Here is a 20,062-nt window from a genome sequence, read left to right on the forward strand (position 1 = left end):
GCAATATGGGAAGATGAGTCCATATATAAGAAGGGAAGTGCTGAGTCTTTGACTCAGTCTGAATATTTTTTTCTTTTAATTTGACTTTGACGTGTATGGCTTACTATAAATGTTTTTAAGATTAATAAAAATATCTCGGTCTCAAAAATACCTTTAAATTTTTTAAAATGTCAAGAATACCCTTGCGATCCTTTTAACTTTAAAAAGTTTTATTAATACCCTTCAATTTTTTTTTAACAAATTCAGAAATACTTTTTATAGAAAATTTTAAAGGTAGCATTAACATTTTATACATTTATAAAAAAAATTATTTTTGTCGGCGTCTATAGACGAAAATTGTCTATCGACCCTTCATAAATTATTAATGTTACTTGAGTATTTTTTATGATAAATATATATTTTTTTTATTGCTAAGTTGAAAGGGGGTTAATAAATTTTTTTAAAATTTAAGCGAATTTTTACAATAGAATACTCTTTTTCATATGAAAAAGAGTATTTTTTTTATATTTTTTATATTTTTATATTTTTATTTATTTATTATTTATTTATTATTATTATTTTTTTTTAATTTAAGAGTATTATTGAAACCGTTAATAAAGTAATTTTAGACAATAATACAACGAATATTTTTATTAATTTATAATTATCCTGAATAATTGGATTAAGTAGCAAGTAGTAGCAAGTACTGAATAATTGGATTAAGTAGCAAGTAGTAATTGACTCGTGTTGCATGACAGACTCAAGAAATGAAGAACCAAGATGGATTATAGGTTGTAGTTATCTCTAACCATGGTTCTCATCTTAGCCACTTCCGCCATACATAATGCTATCTTTGAATTTATAATGACTCAAACCCACCACTAGTAGATTTTGTCTTCTTTAGGCTTTTCCTTCCGAACTTCTTCTCAAGGTTTTAAAATACATATACTAAAAAGAGGTTTTCACACTCTTATAAGGAAAGTTTCGTTCTCATCTCCAACTGAGGTGGGACTTCACATAATTTGTATGAAATATTATTATGCTCGGTTAATTCATTATCGTCGTGCTTAATTATGAAAAATCTTCATGGTATCACATCTGTGTCTGTTTCGGCCTTATCATTTAAAGCGCTTAATATCATATCATAGTTCTAAATTCCACATGAATGCTTCCATTTAGACATATATAAATGAGTTATCAGTTGTGGGATGTATGCATGTGTAAGTAAGGCCAACTAGAACTTGAGTTTGAGAAGGAATGGCATTTTTTCTGAGAAGGGTGGATCAGAATATTTTCCAGTGAGTATTTGTGATGAAACATACTGATTTGCAGCTTCTGTATAATGAATTCCGTCCCAATTGATGTACTCCGAGCTATCGTCGCATCCTTTCGCCGTCACCAGCGTCCCGTTCAACATCTTTGTGTGTCCGCACACGATTCGACTGTCGTAATTGAGCGGTGGACCTCCATAGCCACAACAAGCCATAATAGGTTGCTCAAAACCTGCCATGTCAAAATGCAGCAAGGCATCAGATTTTACAGGATTGACAGAAAATGAAGCTAAAGTACAGCAAGACGGCCAACCGAGTCGTGAATAATTGGCGATGAGATTCGATTTTATCGAGTAGATATCGACGTATGTGACGTTGCCATCTGAATATTGGCCCTGCAGTTTTTTACAGAGAGCATGAAGCTGTAAATTGAAGAGTTTGGCGGCTTGGTTGTGTGAACTGACGCATCCAAATTCATCAAGCTTTGATGGGTCTGTTCCAAATTTAGCAACGTTCTGAGCCAAGCATCCTAAAGGACCCGTGTTGTGAATCCAAAAATTTCTCGCCCCTTCGTCGTACAGTTTCTGAAAAATAGGCAAAAAGAATGATGAAGTAATGACCGAACGGGATTACGCACACCTCGATTGTTCTCACGAGACAACCACCCGACTCTAGTTCATTTGGATTGCTAAGGAAACTCGTAGATAGCCATCATTATTTGATCTCGTTCCATCTAACCCTTATTGATAATACAACTATAAAGTCTCATCCTACAGAATATAGTAAACGAACTCGAACCATTATGTTTTCCATGTATTTTACTTGGTGATACCTGAGTTAAGTTTTGACCAACACGAGAGTATTGTATTCAGCTAGCGTCGGACTCTACTTTCATTAACTTCGACTAATCTTATAGAACAACCACAATCTACAACATTCGAGGTTGCATTAACCTCTTAAAATGTTAGTGTCCTAAATAAGTAGCCACCTGCGACCACTAGACGTGTTCAGAAATAGTAACGGTGAGATCTCACATCACTTGTAGAGAGGAACAAAACATTCTTTATAAGGGTGTGGAAACCTCTTACTAGCAGACGCGTTTTGAAAGCCTTGAGGAAGAACTTGAAAGGGAAATCCCAAGGAGGACAATATCGGCTAGCGGTAGGCTTGGGTCGTTAGAAATGGTATAAGAGCCAGACACCAGGCGATGTGTCAACGAGGAGTCTAAGCCCCGAAGGAGGTGGACACGAGGCGGTGTGCCAGTAAGGACGCTGGGCCCCGAAAAGGGTGGTGGATTGGGGATCCCACATCAATTAGAGAAGGGAACGAGTGCCAACGAGGACGCTGGGCCTCAAAGGGGGTGGATTGTGAGATCCCACATCGATCGAAGAGGGGAGCGAAACATTCTTTACAAGGGTGTGAAAACCTCTCCCTAGCAGACACGTTTTAAAAACCTGAAGGGAAACCCAAAAGGAAAAGTCCAAAGAGAACAATATTTACTAGCGGTGGGCATGGATCGTTTCAGTATCTAACAAAAATGATTGCCAGCGAGGAGAAGCTCAGAAGGGAAAGCCCAAAGAGAACAATATCTGCTAGCGGTGGGCTTGAGCCATTACAAATGGTATCAAAGCCAGACACCGAGCGATATGCCAGCGAGGAGGCTAAGCTCCGAAGGAGGTGGATTGGGGTCCCACGTCAATTAGAGAAGGAAGCGAGTGCAAGCGAATACGCTGAGCCCCGAAGGGGGTGGATTGTGAGATCCCACATCCGATTGGAGAGGGGAACGAAACATTCTTTACAAGGGTGTAGAAACCTCTCCCTAGCAAACACGTTTTAAAAACCTGAAGGAAACCCAAAAGGAAAAACCCAAAGAGAATAATATCTACTAGCAGTGGGCTTGGATCGCTTCAGTACCTAAATGTTTCTAACAAAAATGATCGTTTATAACTAAAGCCATCATCAGCCACCAACAAATCACACAAAAACTAGCTTCCAGAACACTCAAAATCAAGTTCAATACCCAAATCTAACACAAAATCAAGCAGGTAAAACCACATCTAAACAAAATCATCATCGAGCCAAGATAACTTAGAAAGAAGCCATTGAGTCTAACCTGAACTCCACTTTCAAATTCAAATAAAATTGCAGGTATAGAGGCAAGAATTTGGTCCAAAGTTNAAATCAAGTTCAATACCCAAATCTAACACAAAATCAAGCAGGTAAAACCACATCTAAACAAAATCATCATCGAGCCAAGATAACTTAGAAAGAAGCCATTGAGTCTAACCTGAACTCCACTCTCAAATTCAGATAAAATTGCAGGTATAGAGGCAAGAATTTGGTCCAAAGTTTTGGAATAAAATGCACCAGCAAGATCATTCTGCCCAATATCAAACATGTAAAGCCCCTTTTGGAAGTAATCATCAGCTGGTAGGTACTTATCAAGTTTCTTACCACCTAAAGAAAGCAGCAGAAATGATCACAAAACAGTGAAAATGGTTGTTTGTTCTTGAGATCATTCACAATCTATCATACCTTTGCCTGCTCGAAGCTCAAGAACTTTAGCTTTGAAATGAAGAAACTGATTCACCTGAACCCCAAATGAAAAAGGGCAAAAAGAAGTAGCTGTTGCGGGAAGAATAGTCGAGCCTGCAGCCGCATAATTGCACCCCTTACGAAAATTTGGTGCGCCAAGGGAATCAAGATACGCATTCAAGTAAGGCATATCCATCGCATCCACTGCAAAAACATTGCAAACCAACGAGAGAGAAAACGGTTAGATGAACACGACTCTCCACAATGGTATGATATTGTGCACTTTGAGCATAAACTCTCGTAGCTTTGCTTTGGGGTTCTCCAAAAGGCCTCGTACCAATAGAGATAGTATGATCGTTCCCTAAATTAGCCGATGAGCCAATGTGAGACTTTCATCCAACACCTTCCCTTGAACAAAGTATGTCTCTCCTTAATCAAGGCTCGACTCCTTTTTCTTTTTTGGAGTCTTAGTCAAGTCTTCAAGACTCACAATACTTTGTTCTACATTTGAGGATTCTATTGACATGGCTAATTTTAGGGCATGACTAGTTAGATGAACACGACTCTCTATAATGGTATGATATTGTTCACTTTAATCCGGCTTTGGACTCCCAAAAAGCCTAATAACAATAGAGATAGTATGATTATTCCCTAAATTAGGGAAATGCGGAGATTGGAGAGACGAAAACTGAAAACCCTAATGGCAGAAAAGAAAATCAATTCCAGAGAGAAAAAAGAATCCAAGAAGAACAGAAACGTACAGAGAAAATCAACGATGAGGCGGCCATCGGAGTATCGCCCAGAGGGATGTCCGAAGAAGCGGTGGCCGTAGGGGGGGTAGATGTTCTCAATGGCAGCACCGACAACGCAACCGGTGTCGGAGTTGGAGTCGCCGAAGTTGAAAACCGCGGGGCTGGAGAAAGGGTTGGATGTGGCGGCGGAAACGCAGAGGAGGAGGAGGAGGAGGTGGGTGAGGGGCGCCATGGACGGTGGTGGAAGGGGAGTAGTAGAATTTGAGTGCGGCATTGGATTATATGGGCGACAAACTGAAGGAGAAGAACAAGAAATGGGTTCGAAGGTAAGGTTGGTAATGGTGGGTCAGAAGTTCAGTGTGCAGTAAGCAAAAAGACAGTCGAGTTGGAATGATGGATTTTTTTTAAAAAATTATTTTTTAAAAGAACTATTTATCCAATTATACTAATAACTAAGATCTTATAAAGTTTAACTATCAAACATTTACAAGTCACAATGGATCAATCATTATATCGATTATAAACGTTAAATATATATATTTTTTAAATGGTAGGGTTGTTACCCTATTTTCGAGTTGGTCAAATTAACCCGACCAAAAAATATGTCAACCTACCAACCAAACCAAATTTTCAGTTTTNTGTTTTTTTTTTTTTTTTTTTTAATTGTTAACAAATAACATTTAAAATAGTGTTACAATCTAAATATATATTTTAAAATTAACATTCGGGTTGGTTCGATTTAACCGAGAAAGTCGTACAAATGCTTGAAGGTGCCAAGTTTCCACTTTGCTTGACCCATCTTCATTTATCACTTCAATTATGTAACATATTCGTCTTTCAATCCAACTGAGTTTAGAACTTTGACATCTGGAAAGGTATATATACCTGTGAGATCCCACGTCGGTTGGAGAGGGGAATGAAACATTTCTTATAAGGGTATGAAAACCTCTCCTTAGTAGACATGTTTTAAATACCGTGAGACTAACAGCAATACGTAACGGGCCAAAGCAGACAATATCTGCTAGTGGTGGGTTTGGACTATTACAAATGGTATCAGAGTCAGACACCGGTCAATGTGTTAGCGAGGACGCTAGCCCCCAAAGGAGGTGGATTGTGAGATCACACATCAGTTGGAGAGGAGAATGAAACATTTCTTACAAGGGTGTGAAAACCTCTCCCTAGTAGACACGTTTTAAAAACCGTGAAACTAACAGTGATACGTAACGGGCCAAAGCAGACAATATCGACTAATGGTGGGTTTAGAATGTTACAAATGGTATCAAAGCAAGACACCGGGCAATGTGTCAACGAGGACGTTGGCCCCTAAAGAGAGTAGATTGTGAGATCCCACATCGGTTGGAGAGAGGAACAAAACAGTGTGGAAACCTTTCGATAGAAGACGTATTTTAAAACTGTGAGGCTGACGGCGATACGCAACGGCCCAAAATGGACAATATCTACCAGAAGTGGGCTTGGACTATTACAATATCTTAACGATACAAGTGGCAAGAACGGGAAGGAAAAAACCTTCTCTGTGTTTGCTCATGAATATCTCGAACCTCCAATATCCTAATTGTTAAAAACAAAATGAACAAAAAGGAAAGGGTAGGCCTAGAAGATGAAGAACACGAAGAACCAAAAAAAAACTCAACTATATTTCATAGCAGGTTTCTTGCAAATCATCTTGTGGCGATCATACAGCATCAAATTTATACATTTGAATGTGAAGGAAATAGATGGGAAGATCTGGCTCTTACATGTTTGTTTCACTTCTTGGATACATAAGCATAATACTGAGCCATAGGAACAACAAAGGCTATCACTAACAAACCTCCAACAACAAGAGAAAACTGACCTCTTTTCTCCTCTGTTTCTTCCCTTGATTTGAAGTTAGATTCTCGCTTATTTTCCTTGAATGAAGGACCTCCAGGATCTGGCAAGCCATCAATGGCAGCAACTAGCCGTTTCGCACTGCTATATATGGCTTCATTGTATTTTTCATCAGTAGCTAATACTGCAGTTACATAACAAACCTTACTCACCCTGCAGTTTAAAAAATGAAGTAGCAACTACAAGCATTATTCACTTCTTTGATGCATTCATCACGGTGTTTTAGTGTAACAGCTCAAATCCACCGCTAATAGATATTGTCCGTTTTGGTCCATTATGTATCACCGTCAACCTCACAGTTTTAAAACACGTCTGCTAGAGAGAGGTTTGTACACTCTTATAAAGAATATTTCGTTCTCTCCCTCCAGGGCCAAGCAAACGCATTTTAAAACTTTGAGGGGAAACCCGAAAGGGAAAGCCCATAGAGAACAATATCTGCTAGCGGTGAGCTTGGACAAATGGTATCAAGCCCAAAAAAGGCAATATCTGCTAGCGGTAGGCTTGAGCTATTACAAATGGTATCAGAGCCAGACACTAAGCAGTGTGCCAACGAGGACGTTGAGCCCCAAGGGGGTGGATCACATCGATTGGAGAGGGGAACGAATGTGTGGAAACCTCTTCCTAGCAGACACGTTTTAAAACCTTGGGAAAAGCTTGGAAGGAAAAGCCCAAATAGGACAATATCTACCCACGGTAGACTTGGACTGTTACATTTAGTATCAGAAGTTTGAGCAAAAGCAACCAAGAACAATATTAAGATGAAGTTCATCAAATTTGTGTCTAACAAGTTCCTGAACTCTGAGATTCGTGTCTATTTGGTTTCTAGGCTTCAAAAAATGTCTAATAAATCCTTAAACTTTTCATTTTGCGTTTAACAAGTTCTTGACCTATTCGACATTTTTAGAGCTCTCAGGCCTACTAGAAACAACAACACTAGTTGGGATATTGACACGTGCTAAGCTACATACAAGTTTGTTTGTGGTTTTCTTTTCCTTTGAAGTCGAGAAACTCATATGCAAGGTCAACTCGCATAAACACGGAGACACGACTACGAGTATAGTTAAGGCATCTACTAGTTGCAATGTGTTACAATTTAAGCAAGAAATGGTAGAAATTGTTAGCTTGGAGAGTGAAGAGTGAAATAAGTGGAAGAAGTGGTGGTTAGCTTAGTTTACCTGGGAGGTTCTCTGTAACTGTGGCATCAAGAATGTTTTCTCCAACAGCTTGGATAAAAGCAGGGCCACCAGTAATGGCTCCTTCCTTTTGACTGGTGACAAGCACAACTATGCCTTTATTGTTGCCGTCTTCCACAGTGGGATACCATCGCTCCAAAACTTGATCAGCATACTCAAATGCATCAGCTTTGCTCTACAATCAGCAGTTCATAACGTTTCGGGACCCTTTAGACACAAACTTAAGAGATCAAAGCGTAAACTTATAATTTAACCTATGTTTCTTGTGCTCATGGCCCACCTTACTATTCCTTGAGGAAGACCATTGTGAGATCCCACATTGGTTGGAGAGTAAAACAAATCATTCTTTATAAGGGTGTGGAAACCTCTCTCTATAAGACTAGTTTTAAAAACCTTGAAGGGAAGCCCGAATGGGAAAACCCAAAAAGGACAATATCTGCTAGTGGTGGACTTGGGTTGTTACAAATGGTATCAGAGCCAGACACCAGGCAATGTGCCAGCGAGGAGGCTGAACCCTGAAAGGGGGGTGGACATCAAGTGGTGTGCCAACGAGGACGCTGGGCCCCAAAGGGGGGTGGATTGGGGATCCCACGTCGATTGGAGAGGTGAACGAGTGCCAGCAAGGATGGTGGACTCCGAAGGGGGTGGATTGTGAGATCTCACATTAGTTAGGGAGAAGAACAAAGTATTCTTTATGAGAGTGTAGAAACCTCTCCTAGGAGATCCGTTTTAAAAACCTTAAGGGGAAGCGCTCGAAAAGGGGCTATCCAAAGAGGACAATATTTGCTAGCAATGGGCTTGGGCTTGGGCTTGGGCTGTTACAAATGGTATCAAAGCTAGACACTGGACGATGTGCCAACAAGTAGACTGAACCCAAAGGAGGGTGGACACCAAGCGATGTGCCAGCAATGACGTTGGGCCCCGAAGGGGGGTCGATTAGGGGGTCCCACATCGATTGGAGAGGGGAACGAGATCGCTGAGCTCCAAAGAAGGTGGATTGTGAGATCTAACATTGGTTAAGAATGAGTATACAAAGCATTCTTAAAGGTGTAGGAACTATGGGCTTGGACTATTAAAACCATCCTCTAGAGACAATATTAACTTTTCACTTGAGACTTGAACCAAAACTTTAGACAAGAGAAGGTATTTCTCAATATGGTGGCCACCATTTTAAACAACCCATCACAATATGATGGCCACTTTCTAAAAATGGGTCTCAGAAAGATCATCAAATTGTCATAAACATACACCAGATCATTACCATTTTCTTCCCATGATAAACAAAAGTTCAAAATATTCTATAACTATATATCTACATTAAACATTCAACCCATAGATTCTCCGAACAACACAAATTTAGTTTCGCTCTCAAGAATTCAAAGGCAGAGAACTCACAGTGAGCTTTCTAACAGTGACGAAATCGATGTGAAAATTCTTCCTCAACTCCAAATCCGTCAACAGCCTCTTCAAATCCGACTTCGTGACCCTACTGAGAACTCCAGCATCGTCCACCAGATGCGACTCCTTCGGCGGCCCATCATTGAGCACATCAAACTCAGACGCTACGGCAATCCCACCGGCCAACAACGGGGAGAAGTTGAGCGCCAAAGAAATCGACAGCGCCGCGAGGCCATGTTGGAGATGGGAGAGCCAAATTGAAGGAACTGGGAGAGAAGATTTGAGAGATTTGGGAGAAAGGGAAATAGGTTTACAGAAACATTGAAATTTTGATCTGGATTGGGAGGAAATGGGGAAGAGATTCTTGGAAGTGGAAGGTTTAGGGTTAGGGTTGAAGAGAGGAGAGAGAGAGTGAGGAGAGAGAATGGTTTCCATAGGAATTGAAGAGATTCAGACGAAAAATGGAGACGAAGATCTGTGAGTTCCATAAGAAATCGAGTGGTAGGGACGAATAGTGTTACAGATGGATAAGAGTTCATGGGAGCCATGGAAAAGTAGAGGACGTTTTTGGCGCTCAACGGCATCCTGTCAGCAACAGTTCACATTTTACATCATGATATCTGTTCTTCTAATTCTTTTCCTTTGTTTTTTAGTTTGTTGAAAAAAAAAAATCTCCGGAAAAGAAGCGATTAGGATCAAGGGTGTATATTGAAGTCGAGAACCTAAAGGGACCCAAGGTTGGGTTAGATGAAATTTCAAGTTGGGTTCGGTTGGTTTTTTAGGACCTGATCTAATTTGGATTGGGTACGAGTTCTGTGTGCAAAGGACCGAGTCAACCTGACCCAACTCGAGAACCGATTAGGATCAAGGGTGTACATTGAACTCGAGAACCTGAAGCGACCCAAGGTTAGGTTAGATGAAATTTCAAGTTGGGTTAGGTTGGTTTTTTAGGACCTAATCTGGTTTGGATTGGGTACGAGTTCTGTGTGTAAAGGACCGAGTCAACCCGACCCAACTCGAGAACTGATTAGGATCAAGGGTGTATATTGAACTCGAGAACCTGAAGCGACCCAGGGTTGGGTTAGATGAAATTTCAAGTTGGGTTAGGTTGGTTTTTTAGGACCTAATCTGGTTTGGATTGGGTACGAGTTCTGTGTGTAAAGGACCGAGTCAACCCGACCCAACTCGAGAACTGATTAGGATCAAGGGTGTATATTGAACTCGAGAACCTGAAGCGACCTAGGGTTGGGTTAGATGAAATTTCAAGTTGGGTTCGGTTGGTTTTTTAGGACTCGATCTGGTTTGGATTGGGTACGAGTTCTGTGTGTAAAGGACCGAGTCAACCCGACCCAACTCGAGAACCGATTAAGATCAAGGGTGTACATTGAACTAGAGAATCTGAAGTGACCCAAGGTTGGGTTAGATGAAATTTCAAGTTGGGTTCGGTTGATTTTTTAGGACCCGATCTGGTTTGATTGAGTACGAGTTCAGTGTGCAAAGGACCGAGTCAACCCGCCCCAACTCGCGTGTTCTTCTTTGGTTCTTCCTCGGCCAGTGACCCACTACTCAGCATAGTAGGCAGTGTAAAGTGTCCAACTTGATTACGTACTCATGCTCTTCCATCCTCCTCTGACGTGACGTCACAACTGATGATAGAGAACTCACACTAGTACTGAGTACACAGTACTTGATACGAATTCCAACAACTGATCATTTGCATGTACCCGAATGAGCAATTACAAGAAGCAATGCAAAGAGATTTAAGTATCAAATCAAGAAAAAGTATAGAGTGACATTGGAAAGTGATAGGAAGACTTTACGTCTTTGGTATGTCTTTGTAGTTGAACCAGTATGTAAGACTATTTATGTCATTTCTTATTTTCTTCTATTGGTATTTAATAGCTTTTATTTATAGTCGGTAGCGGGTAGGGAGCTATATTAGGTTTAGATTAACTTTTTGACCTATTTGAAAGCATGTAATATTAAGTTTGAAATCACAGTGGAATACAAAAACGGTGTGTTTGAAACCCTTTGTGTGTTATGTTTCTTTCCAATCTTGCTTTATGTTTAATGTTAAAACCGATTCATTGGATTAGTCTTGATCAAGCTAATTCTGTAGTGAGTCATCTTGGAATCTAAGAGTGATCATCATAGATTCCAAATTAGTTATTCAATTCGTTAAGTTAGCTTCCTTTGTGAAAGTTTGTAAGGATACTGAAAAGACCTCTAGCTGCTTTGCAAAAATACAGCATTGTTGACGCTAATCAGTATTTGTACTCTTCCGGCTCCTTGTACGACGTACTTCTTCGTTCTTCTTCCTTCCTTCGCACATCATCGCATTGCACATTGAGTACACAATCGTAAAACACAATTGCCTCGCCTCACGACTCGGTAGTCGATTTTGCATCTTCTTCGTTCTTCCTTCCTTTGACTTCCACAATGCTCCTCCTTGCAGGCTTGCAACGCCTAGGCATAGTCGCACTCCTTATAGGTTCACAGAAGCACAATCGCACTCGATGACTCACTGACTCGGCCGGTACCTCGTATCTTCATTTTTTGAGCAAGAAGTAGTGTGACAGATAAGAGATTCAAAACTACTTTCGATATCGATATTTCAATTTTCATCCGGCTCGAAAAACGATATTTCAATCTCAACTTGTCATTGATCGAGATTTCAATCTCAGAAATATATAATAATATATGTATATGGGTGTATATATATAGCAAGTAAGGACAAGTTCAATCATTTTTTCTCTCTCCCTCACTCCAAGGCTCTTCGATTATCAACATGTGTAACAATCCAAACCTACCGCTAGCAGAAATTGTCTGCTTTAGCCTGTTACGTATCATCGTTAGTCTCACGATTTTAAAACGTGTCTACTAATTAAAGAGAGATTTCCACGCCCTTATAAGAGATGCTTCGTTCCCCTCTCCAACCGATGTGAGATTTCACAATCCACTATTAGTGGAGGCCTGCGTTCTCGCTAGCACGCCGCCCAGTGTCTAGCTCTAATACCATTTGTAACAACTCAAGTCCACTGCTAATAAATATTGTCTGGTTTAGCCCGTTACATATCGCTGTCAGCCTAATGATTTTAAAATATGTCTACAGCGAGAGATTTCCACACCCTTATAAGAGATGTTTCGTTTCCTCTCCAACTAATGTGGGATCTCACAATCCACGGCCACTAGAGGCCAACATTCTCGCTGGCACACCATCCCGTGTCTGGCTCTAATAACATTTGTAACAATCCAACCGCTAGCATATATTGTCTGCTTTAGCCTATTACGTATTGCCGTTAGTCTCACAATTTAAAACGTGTCTACTAATTAAAGAGAGATTTCCACGCCCTTATAAGAGATGCTCCATTCCCCTCTTCAACCAATGTGGGATCTCACAATCCACTGTCACTAGAGGCCTGCATTCTCGCTAGCACACCGCCCAGTGTCTAACTCTAATACCATTTGTAATAACCCAAGCCCACCGCTAACAAATATTGTCCGTTTTAGCCCATTACATATCGCTGTCAGCCTCATGATTTTAAAACATGTCTACTAGCGATAGATTTCCACACCCTTATAAGAGATGTTTCGTTCCCTCTCCAATCGATGTGGGATCCCACAATCCACCGCCATTGGGGGCTAGCATTCTCGCTAGCATTTGTAACAACTCAAGCCTACCGCCAACAGATATTGTCCGCTTTAGCCCGTTACATCTACTATGAAGAGGTTTCCACACTCCTGTAAAGAACGTTTTATTCCCCTTTCTAATCGATGCAGGATCTTACAGCCACTCATCTCATTTCAATTGTTAAAAAAAAAAATCAACTACTGAACCCATCCGAATTTTCTATTTTTAAAGATCGGAACCCAATCCAAACCAAAAAGATCTAACTCAACCCAACGTTTATGATTCGATTTAAGTAGTCGGAGTGGAGCTCAGGAACGGATATAATTATTAATAATAATAATAAAAAAAAGAAGTTAATATCCCAAGTCTTTTGGGTTTAGGCATCTCTCGTGGGACCCGGCACCCTTTCCTCACCCCGTTGGCACTCTCTTCACCATATCCCATAACGCCCTCGCCATTATTAATACCTTCTTCTCCTCACCTCCTTCATTATTTCCCCAATCCAAACACAAAAACACACCCAAATTATGATCAATTTGTACAGAAAAAGCCTCTACTCTTTCATGTCCTTCGCCGACACCTTCTCTCCCAAATCCGCCCCCTCCGCCGCCGTGGCCGACGCCGACGCCGCCGCCGAACACCCCCTTCTCGGCTTGGGTTTGATTTCCGACAACAATCTCACCCAATTAAAATCCCCCAATATTCTCGAATCCTCCTCTGTTTTGAAGCCTCTCTGTTCCTCGCCGGCGACCCCCCGGCAGGATCCCGGCGGAGTTGGTTTCCTCGACGCCGTTGGCGGTGGCGTTGATGGGTTGATGTCGTGTACCGAGAGCCTTGGATTTGAAAGCTCCGATGAACGATTGGTTAATGATGAGATGATGGGTGTGGAAAATGGGGGAGATAGTGGTGGTGGGTGTACGGTTCGGGTGCGGCGGAGGAGGGTGGTGGTGAGGAGGTTTCCGCCGCCGTTGACGTCGTTGAATCAACATGGTCATCCGAATTTTTATCTCCGGTCGGTTAGGAAGGATGGGAGGTTGGAGCTGACTGAGGTGAAGATCGAACGGACGGAGATTCTTCGCGCGTGTCGCGAAGATGGACGGTTGAGATTGCATCTTATTAAGGATGAGGACGAGGAAGAGGAGGATAGGATTGAAGAGGAAGAGGTAGAAGAAGATGGGTTTGTGAAAGAAGGGCAGGTGGAATTCCGGCGGTGTGTTGAGGTGGTGAACCACCAGCGCCGCCGTGAGCACCACCGTGGCCACCACCACCGGAATTTGGATGTGTGGAGGCAGCACTGCGTGACAACGAGTTAAGATTTTTATTTATTTTTTATTTTTTATTTTATTAAAATTCAGTCGGTAGAATTTAATGAAGCGGTGGGTGTGCATAAAATTGAGATAATTATTATTATTATTATTTGAATTTATGGGGAGTGTCAATTTATTTATTTATTTAAAAAAAAAAAGTAATTTTTGAAATGGAATATTCTGGAATGCAATTTCCAAGGAAAAAAATCCACTTGCATTTTAAGTTATTTTATGTTATTTATTATTATTATTATTATTATTATTTATTTAAAAAATAAAACTTTAATATATATATATATATATATATATATATATTCTTAGTTTTATAATAATAACCTATCATGAATGAAGAGTAGAAAAGAGCCTTTTTGAGTAGAAAAGAGCCTTTTTGAGAAGGCTTTGTACCACTGATCGAGGTGATAAACGACAAACGGTCGAGAATCACCTCGATCACGATCGAGAGATTCTCGTGAAGTTTTAGAGCGATCAGACACTAAACAATACACTTGATTTGAGACGAGAGGTTTCGTCTAGAAGAAAGAAGAGCGGTAGAGAGATGTGGAAGCTAGCCTCTCGTAACGAATGAGGAGAATGTGTGGAGAGATATAAGACCTAGAACTTTAGAACGTCGTGGAGAGATATAAGACCTAGAACTTTAGGACCTAGAACTTTAGAACGTCGATTGGTAGTTAAGCATTGAGGCAGGTGATGTATTAATTAACTACTACTAACCAAAAATTAGGGTAGTTTCTAATAATTTCTAATAATTTCTAATAAACGGGTGTAACTCAACAGATTTCAAGTTTCAAGTCTGTCTCTCTAACCACCAGGACATATCGACAATGATATTTGGTCAATTTTAGATAAAAGTTACTCGAGTCAATTGTGCTTTGAGATAATTTCTAACATTGGTCAATTTTAGATAAAAGTTACTCGAGTTGAAAATTAACGACTCAATTATGCTTTGATAGTTTCTAATAAAAAAGAATTAAAACGTCGACAGCACGGTTCAAACGTGAAACCCAACAGATTTCAAGTCTATCTCCTTAACAACTCGGACATATCAACAATGATATTTGGTCAATTTAAGATAAAAGTTAATCGAGTTGAAAATTAACGACTGAATTGTGCTTTGAGATAGTTTTTAATAAAAGTAAATATTAAAACGTCGAAAATAGGGTTCGAACCTGCGCGGGTGAAACCAAACAGATTTCAAGTCTGTCTCCTTAACCACTCGGACATATCGACAATGATATTTGATCAATTTTAGATAAAAGTTACTCGAGTTAAAAATAACGACTCAATTGTGCTTTGAGATAATTTCTAATAAAAGTAAATTAAAACGTCGACAACAGGTTTTGAACCTGTGTGGGTGAAACCCAACAAAACCTGTGTGGGTGAAACCCAACAAATTTCGAGTCTGTCTCCTTAACCACTCAGACATATCGACAATGATATTTGGTTAATTTTAGATCAAAGTTACTTAGTTGAAAATAACTTTATTGTGCTTTGAGATAGTTTCTAATAAAAAAGAATTAAAACATCGACAGCAATGTTCGAATCTGCACGGGTGAAACCCAACAGATTTCATCAAGTCTGTCTCCTTAGCCACTCAGACATATCGACAATGATATTTGGTTAATTTTAGATAAAATTTACTCGAGTATAAAATAACGACTCAATTGTGCTTTGAGATAGTTTCTAATAAAAGTAAATTAAAACGTCGACAGCAGGGTTCGAACCTGCGCGGGTGAAACCCAACAGATTTCAAGTATGTCTCCTTAACCACTCGGACATATCGACAATGATATTTGGTCAATTTTAGATAAAAGTTACTCGAGTTAAAAACAACGACTCAATTGTGCTTTGAGATAGTTTCTAATAAAAGTAAATTAAAACGTCGACAACAAAGTTCAAACCTGCGCGGGTGAAACCCAACAAATTTTAAGTCTGTCTCCTTAACCACTCGGACATATCGATAATGATATTTAGTCAATTTTAGATAAAAATTACTCGAGTTGAAAATTAATAACTCAATTCTGATGTCGACAGTAGGGTTCAAACCTTCGCGGGTGAAACCCAACAAATTTCAAGTCCGTCTCCTTAACCACTCGAACATATCGACAATGATATTTGGTCAATTTTAGATAAAAGTTACTCGAGTTGAAAATTAACGACTCAATTATGCTTTGATAGTTTCAAATAAAAAAGAATTAAAACGTCGACAGCAGGGTTCGAACCTGCGCGGGTGAAACCCAACAGATTTCAAGTCTGTCTCCTTAACCACTCGGACATATCGACAATGATATTTGGTCAATTTTAGATAAAAATTACTCGAGTTGAAAATTAATGACTCAATTCTGCTTTTATGGTTTCTAATAAATGTAAATTAAAACATCAACAGCAGGGTTCGAACCTACGCGAGTAGAAACCCAACAGATTTCGAGTCTGTCTCCTTAACCACTCGGACATATCGACAATGATATTTGGTCAATTTTAGATAAAAGTTACTCGAGTTAAAAATAACGACTCAATTGTGCTTTGAGATAGTTTCTAATAAAAGTAAATTATAAAACATCGACAGCAGGGTTCGAACCTGCACACGTGGAACCCAACAGATTTCAAATCTGTCTCCTTAACCACTCGGACGTATCAACATTGATATTTTGTCAATTTGAGATAAAAGTTACTCGAGTTAAAAATAACGACTCAATTGTGCTTTCTAATAAAAGTGAATTAAAACGTCGACAGCAAGGTTCAAACCTGCACGGGTGAATCCCAACATATTTCAAGCCTGTCTCCTTAACCACTCGGACATATCGACAATGATATTGTGTTAATTTTAGATAAAAGTTACTCGAGTTGAAAATTAACGACTCAATTCTGCTTTGATATAGTTTCTAATAAATGTAAATTAAAACGACAACCGCATGGTTCGAACCTGCACGAATAAAACCCAATAGATTTCAAATCTGTCTCCCTAACCACTTGGACATATCGACAATGGTTTTTGGTCAATTTTAGATTAAAGTTACTCGAGTTGAAAAATTACAACTCAATTCTGAAAACGATGACAATAGGGTTCGAACATGAAACCTAACAAATTCCAAGTTCGTTTCCTTAACCACTTGGACATTACTCGAGTTGAAAAATTAATAAATTAAAACGGGACAGTAGGGTTCGCGAACTTACGCAGGTGAAGACCGATTTCAAGTCTGTCTCATTAACCATTCAAACATATTGACAATAATATTCGGTCAATTTTAATAAAAGTTACTCGTGTTGTAAAATTACGACTTAGTTCTACTTTGGTAGTTTCTAATAAATATAAATTATAAATTCAACAGCAGGGTTCAAACCTGCACGGATAAAACCTAACATATTTCAAGTTTGTCTTCTAACCACTAAGACATATCAACAATGACCTTCTTATGAAAAATTACAACTCATGTTCAAAGGCGGTTAAATCCGGCTCCTTTCTATGAAAAATTACAACCAATCCGGTTTTTTTTTGCTTTGATAGTTTCTAATAAATTATAACGTCAACAACAGGGTTCGAACGTACGCAAAATAATACCCAATATATTTCAAGTCTATTTCCTTAACCACCCGAACATATCAACATTGATAAAAAAAAAAATTATATTTTTTATTATTAAATAAATTAATTATATTTAATTAAGTAAATAAAATATATCCACATTTTTTTTATACAACAAGATTAAATTATAAATTTAGTTCATATCATAAAAAAATTCAAGCTCCGACAATAGGATTGGAACCCAACAATGCCCAACAGATTTCGAGTTTGTCTCCTTAATCACTCGGGCGTATCAACATTTATAAAATGAAGACACAGTCCGATCTTTCTAAGTGAGCAAGCCTAACTCTCATAATTTGACATGTATTATTTAAAAACGTCAAGGTTCAAACCTATGCAGGTAATACGCAACAGATTTCAAGTCTGTCTCTTTAACCACTCAAACATATCGACATTAATAAAAAAAAAAAAATTTATGAAATAAATTAATTATATTTAATTAAGTAAATAAACAAATAAATAAGTCACTAGCATAAAAAAAAACATCCAACAATCTCTGTAACCACTCGAACATATCGACATTTATAAAACGAGGACTTAGTTTGATCTATCAAATTAAGCAAGCATAACACGAGTAATACTCAACAGATTTCAAGTTTGTCTCCTTAACCAGTCTACTCGATCAATCTCACCATTTGCACATTCGTCCAAAAAAGAATCGAGATTGTCGTAACGACAAACGATCGATTACTAATTAGTCAACGATCACGATCTAATTAATTTCTGTAAAAAAAATTATTCAACTTCTCTTAATCTATCGACGAAGATTAAATTCATTACCTCACTGGCTTTAAGTCATTGCGCACACATTTATATAAATAAACCGAAACTTCCCAAATTACCCCCAATCGACTCGTACCGAATATATATATATATATATATATATATAATAATGATAGTAAGTTGTTAGGTACTTATAACATTCCAAAAAAGAGTATCAAAATTGACTTAAATTAATTATATTATTTTTATTGGAACCTTAAAATTGGCAACAAAATCAGCCCTTTTTTTTTTTTATTCACCATTCATTTTCATTTTAAATTACCTTCTAAATATATTGCTTTTTTTTTTTTTACGAATTTCTCCTTTTTCGAGAACGAACAAGTCGGTAATTACTGTAGCTCAGCTGTAATTGACATCTGCTTCTTTTCTATCGTGGTTTAAAGTTTAAATTTGTGTACTCGTCACGAGTCGTTTCGATTATTATTTTAATTATCCCTTGGTTTAATGACGTGTTGTAGGTGAGAATATAATAAAATAAAAAAAATTTATTTGATCTAATTTTAAAATTAATTCTATATCAAATAATTTTTTTTTAAAAAAATATCACTAATTATTTATATATAAATATAAATATGTGTATTTAGTAAAAAAATNATATAAATATAAATATGTGTATTTAGTAAAAAAATAATTATTAATTGAAATAATTTTATACATTTTTGTATTTATTGAATTTAAAACCAAAATGTGAGATCCACATCTTAGTGGAGAAGAAGAACCAAATATTCTTTGTAAGGACGTAGAAACCTTTCCTTAGTAGACGTGTTTTAAAAATCTTGAGGGAAAGACGAAAGAGGACAATATATGCTAGCGGTGGACTTGAGTTGTTACAAATGGTATCGGAGTTATACCTAGCAAGGACGCTGAGCCCCAAAGGAGGTAGACACCGGGTGGTGTGCCAGCAAGGACCCTGAGCCCCAAATAAGGGTGGATTGTGATATCCCACCTCGCCAGCAAGGACGCTGGGTGTCACAATTGCGGTTTAGGGTTTCAATGTGTCATGGGTATACGCCCATGGGTGACATGCCTTGGACAAGCATGACTGTGACATCGGGCTCCGAAGTAGGGTGGATTGTGATATTCCACATTGCCAGCAAGGATGCTAGGCCCCGAATGAGGGTAGATTGTGATATCCCATCTTGCCAGCAAGGTCGCTAGGTCTTGAATGAGGGTGAATTGTGATATTCCACATTGCCAGTAAGGACGATAGACCCCGAATGAGAGTGAATTGTGATATCCCACCTTGCTAGCAAGGTCACTAAGTCTCGAATGAGGGTGGATTGTGATATCCCACATTGCCAGCANTGAGCCCCAAATAAGGGTGGATTGTGATATCCCACCTCGCCAGCAAGGACGCTGGGTGTCACAATTGCGGTTTAGGGTTTCAATGTGTCATGGGTATACGCCCATGGGTGACATGCCTTGGACAAGCATGACTGTGACATCGGGCTCCGAAGTAGGGTGGATTGTGATATTCCACATTGCCAGCAAGGATGCTAGGCCCCGAATGAGGGTAGATTGTGATATCCCATCTTGCCAGCAAGGTCGCTAGGTCTTGAATGAGGGTGAATTGTGATATTCCACATTGCCAGTAAGGACGATAGACCCCGAATGAGAGTGAATTGTGATATCCCACCTTGCTAGCAAGGTCACTAAGTCTCGAATGAGGGTGGATTGTGATATCCCACATTGCCAGCAAGGACGCTAGGCCCCGAATGAGGG

General features: G+C 39.0%; 2 protein-coding genes and 4 non-coding genes across 8 annotated transcripts in view; all 6 read right to left on the minus strand.

Moving 5' to 3' along the window:
* LOC111798538 (UPF0603 protein At1g54780, chloroplastic-like) overlaps positions 1–9,584 on the minus strand; it is a 10,754-nt gene extending 1,170 nt beyond the window's left edge. The window contains exons 1-3 of one of the 2 annotated variants that reach the window (XM_023681759.1): positions 9,016–9,584; positions 7,603–7,795; positions 6,319–6,551 (exon numbers count right to left, since the gene is read on the minus strand). In XM_023681759.1, coding sequence (XP_023537527.1) covers positions 6,319–6,551; positions 7,603–7,795; positions 9,016–9,453 — 864 coding nt within the window. In that variant the 5' untranslated portion in view covers positions 9,454–9,584. Of the gene's footprint in view, positions 1–6,169; positions 6,552–7,602; positions 7,796–9,015 lie in introns of those variants that run through there. The other variant, XM_023681758.1, reaches the window with a different exon arrangement.
* Positions 1,067–4,910, minus strand: LOC111798536 (GDSL esterase/lipase At1g54790-like). 2 transcript variants are annotated; one of them, XM_023681755.1, is made up of 5 exons: positions 4,547–4,910; positions 3,786–3,989; positions 3,538–3,707; positions 1,564–1,834; positions 1,067–1,482 (listed from the first exon to the last, which is right to left on the minus strand). In XM_023681755.1, the coding sequence occupies exons 1-5, from the start codon at positions 4,809–4,811 to the stop codon at positions 1,214–1,216; spliced, it is 1,179 nt and encodes a 392-aa protein (XP_023537523.1). In that variant the 5' UTR covers positions 4,812–4,910; the 3' UTR covers positions 1,067–1,213. The 2 variants fall into 2 exon arrangements, with proteins under 2 accessions (XP_023537523.1, XP_023537522.1); XM_023681754.1 differs by having other exon boundaries at positions 1,067–1,834.
* Positions 9,585–15,122: 5,538 nt separating the features above from the next.
* Positions 15,123–15,204, minus strand: TRNAS-UGA. The gene has a single exon. It is a non-coding gene; the product is annotated as a tRNA-Ser (tRNA).
* Positions 15,205–15,677: 473 nt separating this feature from the next.
* Positions 15,678–15,759, minus strand: TRNAS-UGA. The gene has a single exon. It is a non-coding gene; the product is annotated as a tRNA-Ser (tRNA).
* A 416-nt stretch (positions 15,760–16,175) lies between these two features.
* TRNAS-UGA lies at positions 16,176–16,257 on the minus strand. Its single transcript has one exon. It is a non-coding gene; the product is annotated as a tRNA-Ser (tRNA).
* A 94-nt stretch (positions 16,258–16,351) lies between these two features.
* TRNAS-CGA lies at positions 16,352–16,434 on the minus strand. Its single transcript has one exon. It is a non-coding gene; the product is annotated as a tRNA-Ser (tRNA).
* Positions 16,435–20,062: the final 3,628 nt, after the last annotated feature.

The sequence above is a fragment of the Cucurbita pepo genome, chromosome LG07 (assembly GCF_002806865.2).
Source record: "Cucurbita pepo subsp. pepo cultivar mu-cu-16 chromosome LG07, ASM280686v2, whole genome shotgun sequence".
NCBI classification, from domain to species: Eukaryota; Viridiplantae; Streptophyta; class Magnoliopsida; order Cucurbitales; family Cucurbitaceae; genus Cucurbita; species Cucurbita pepo.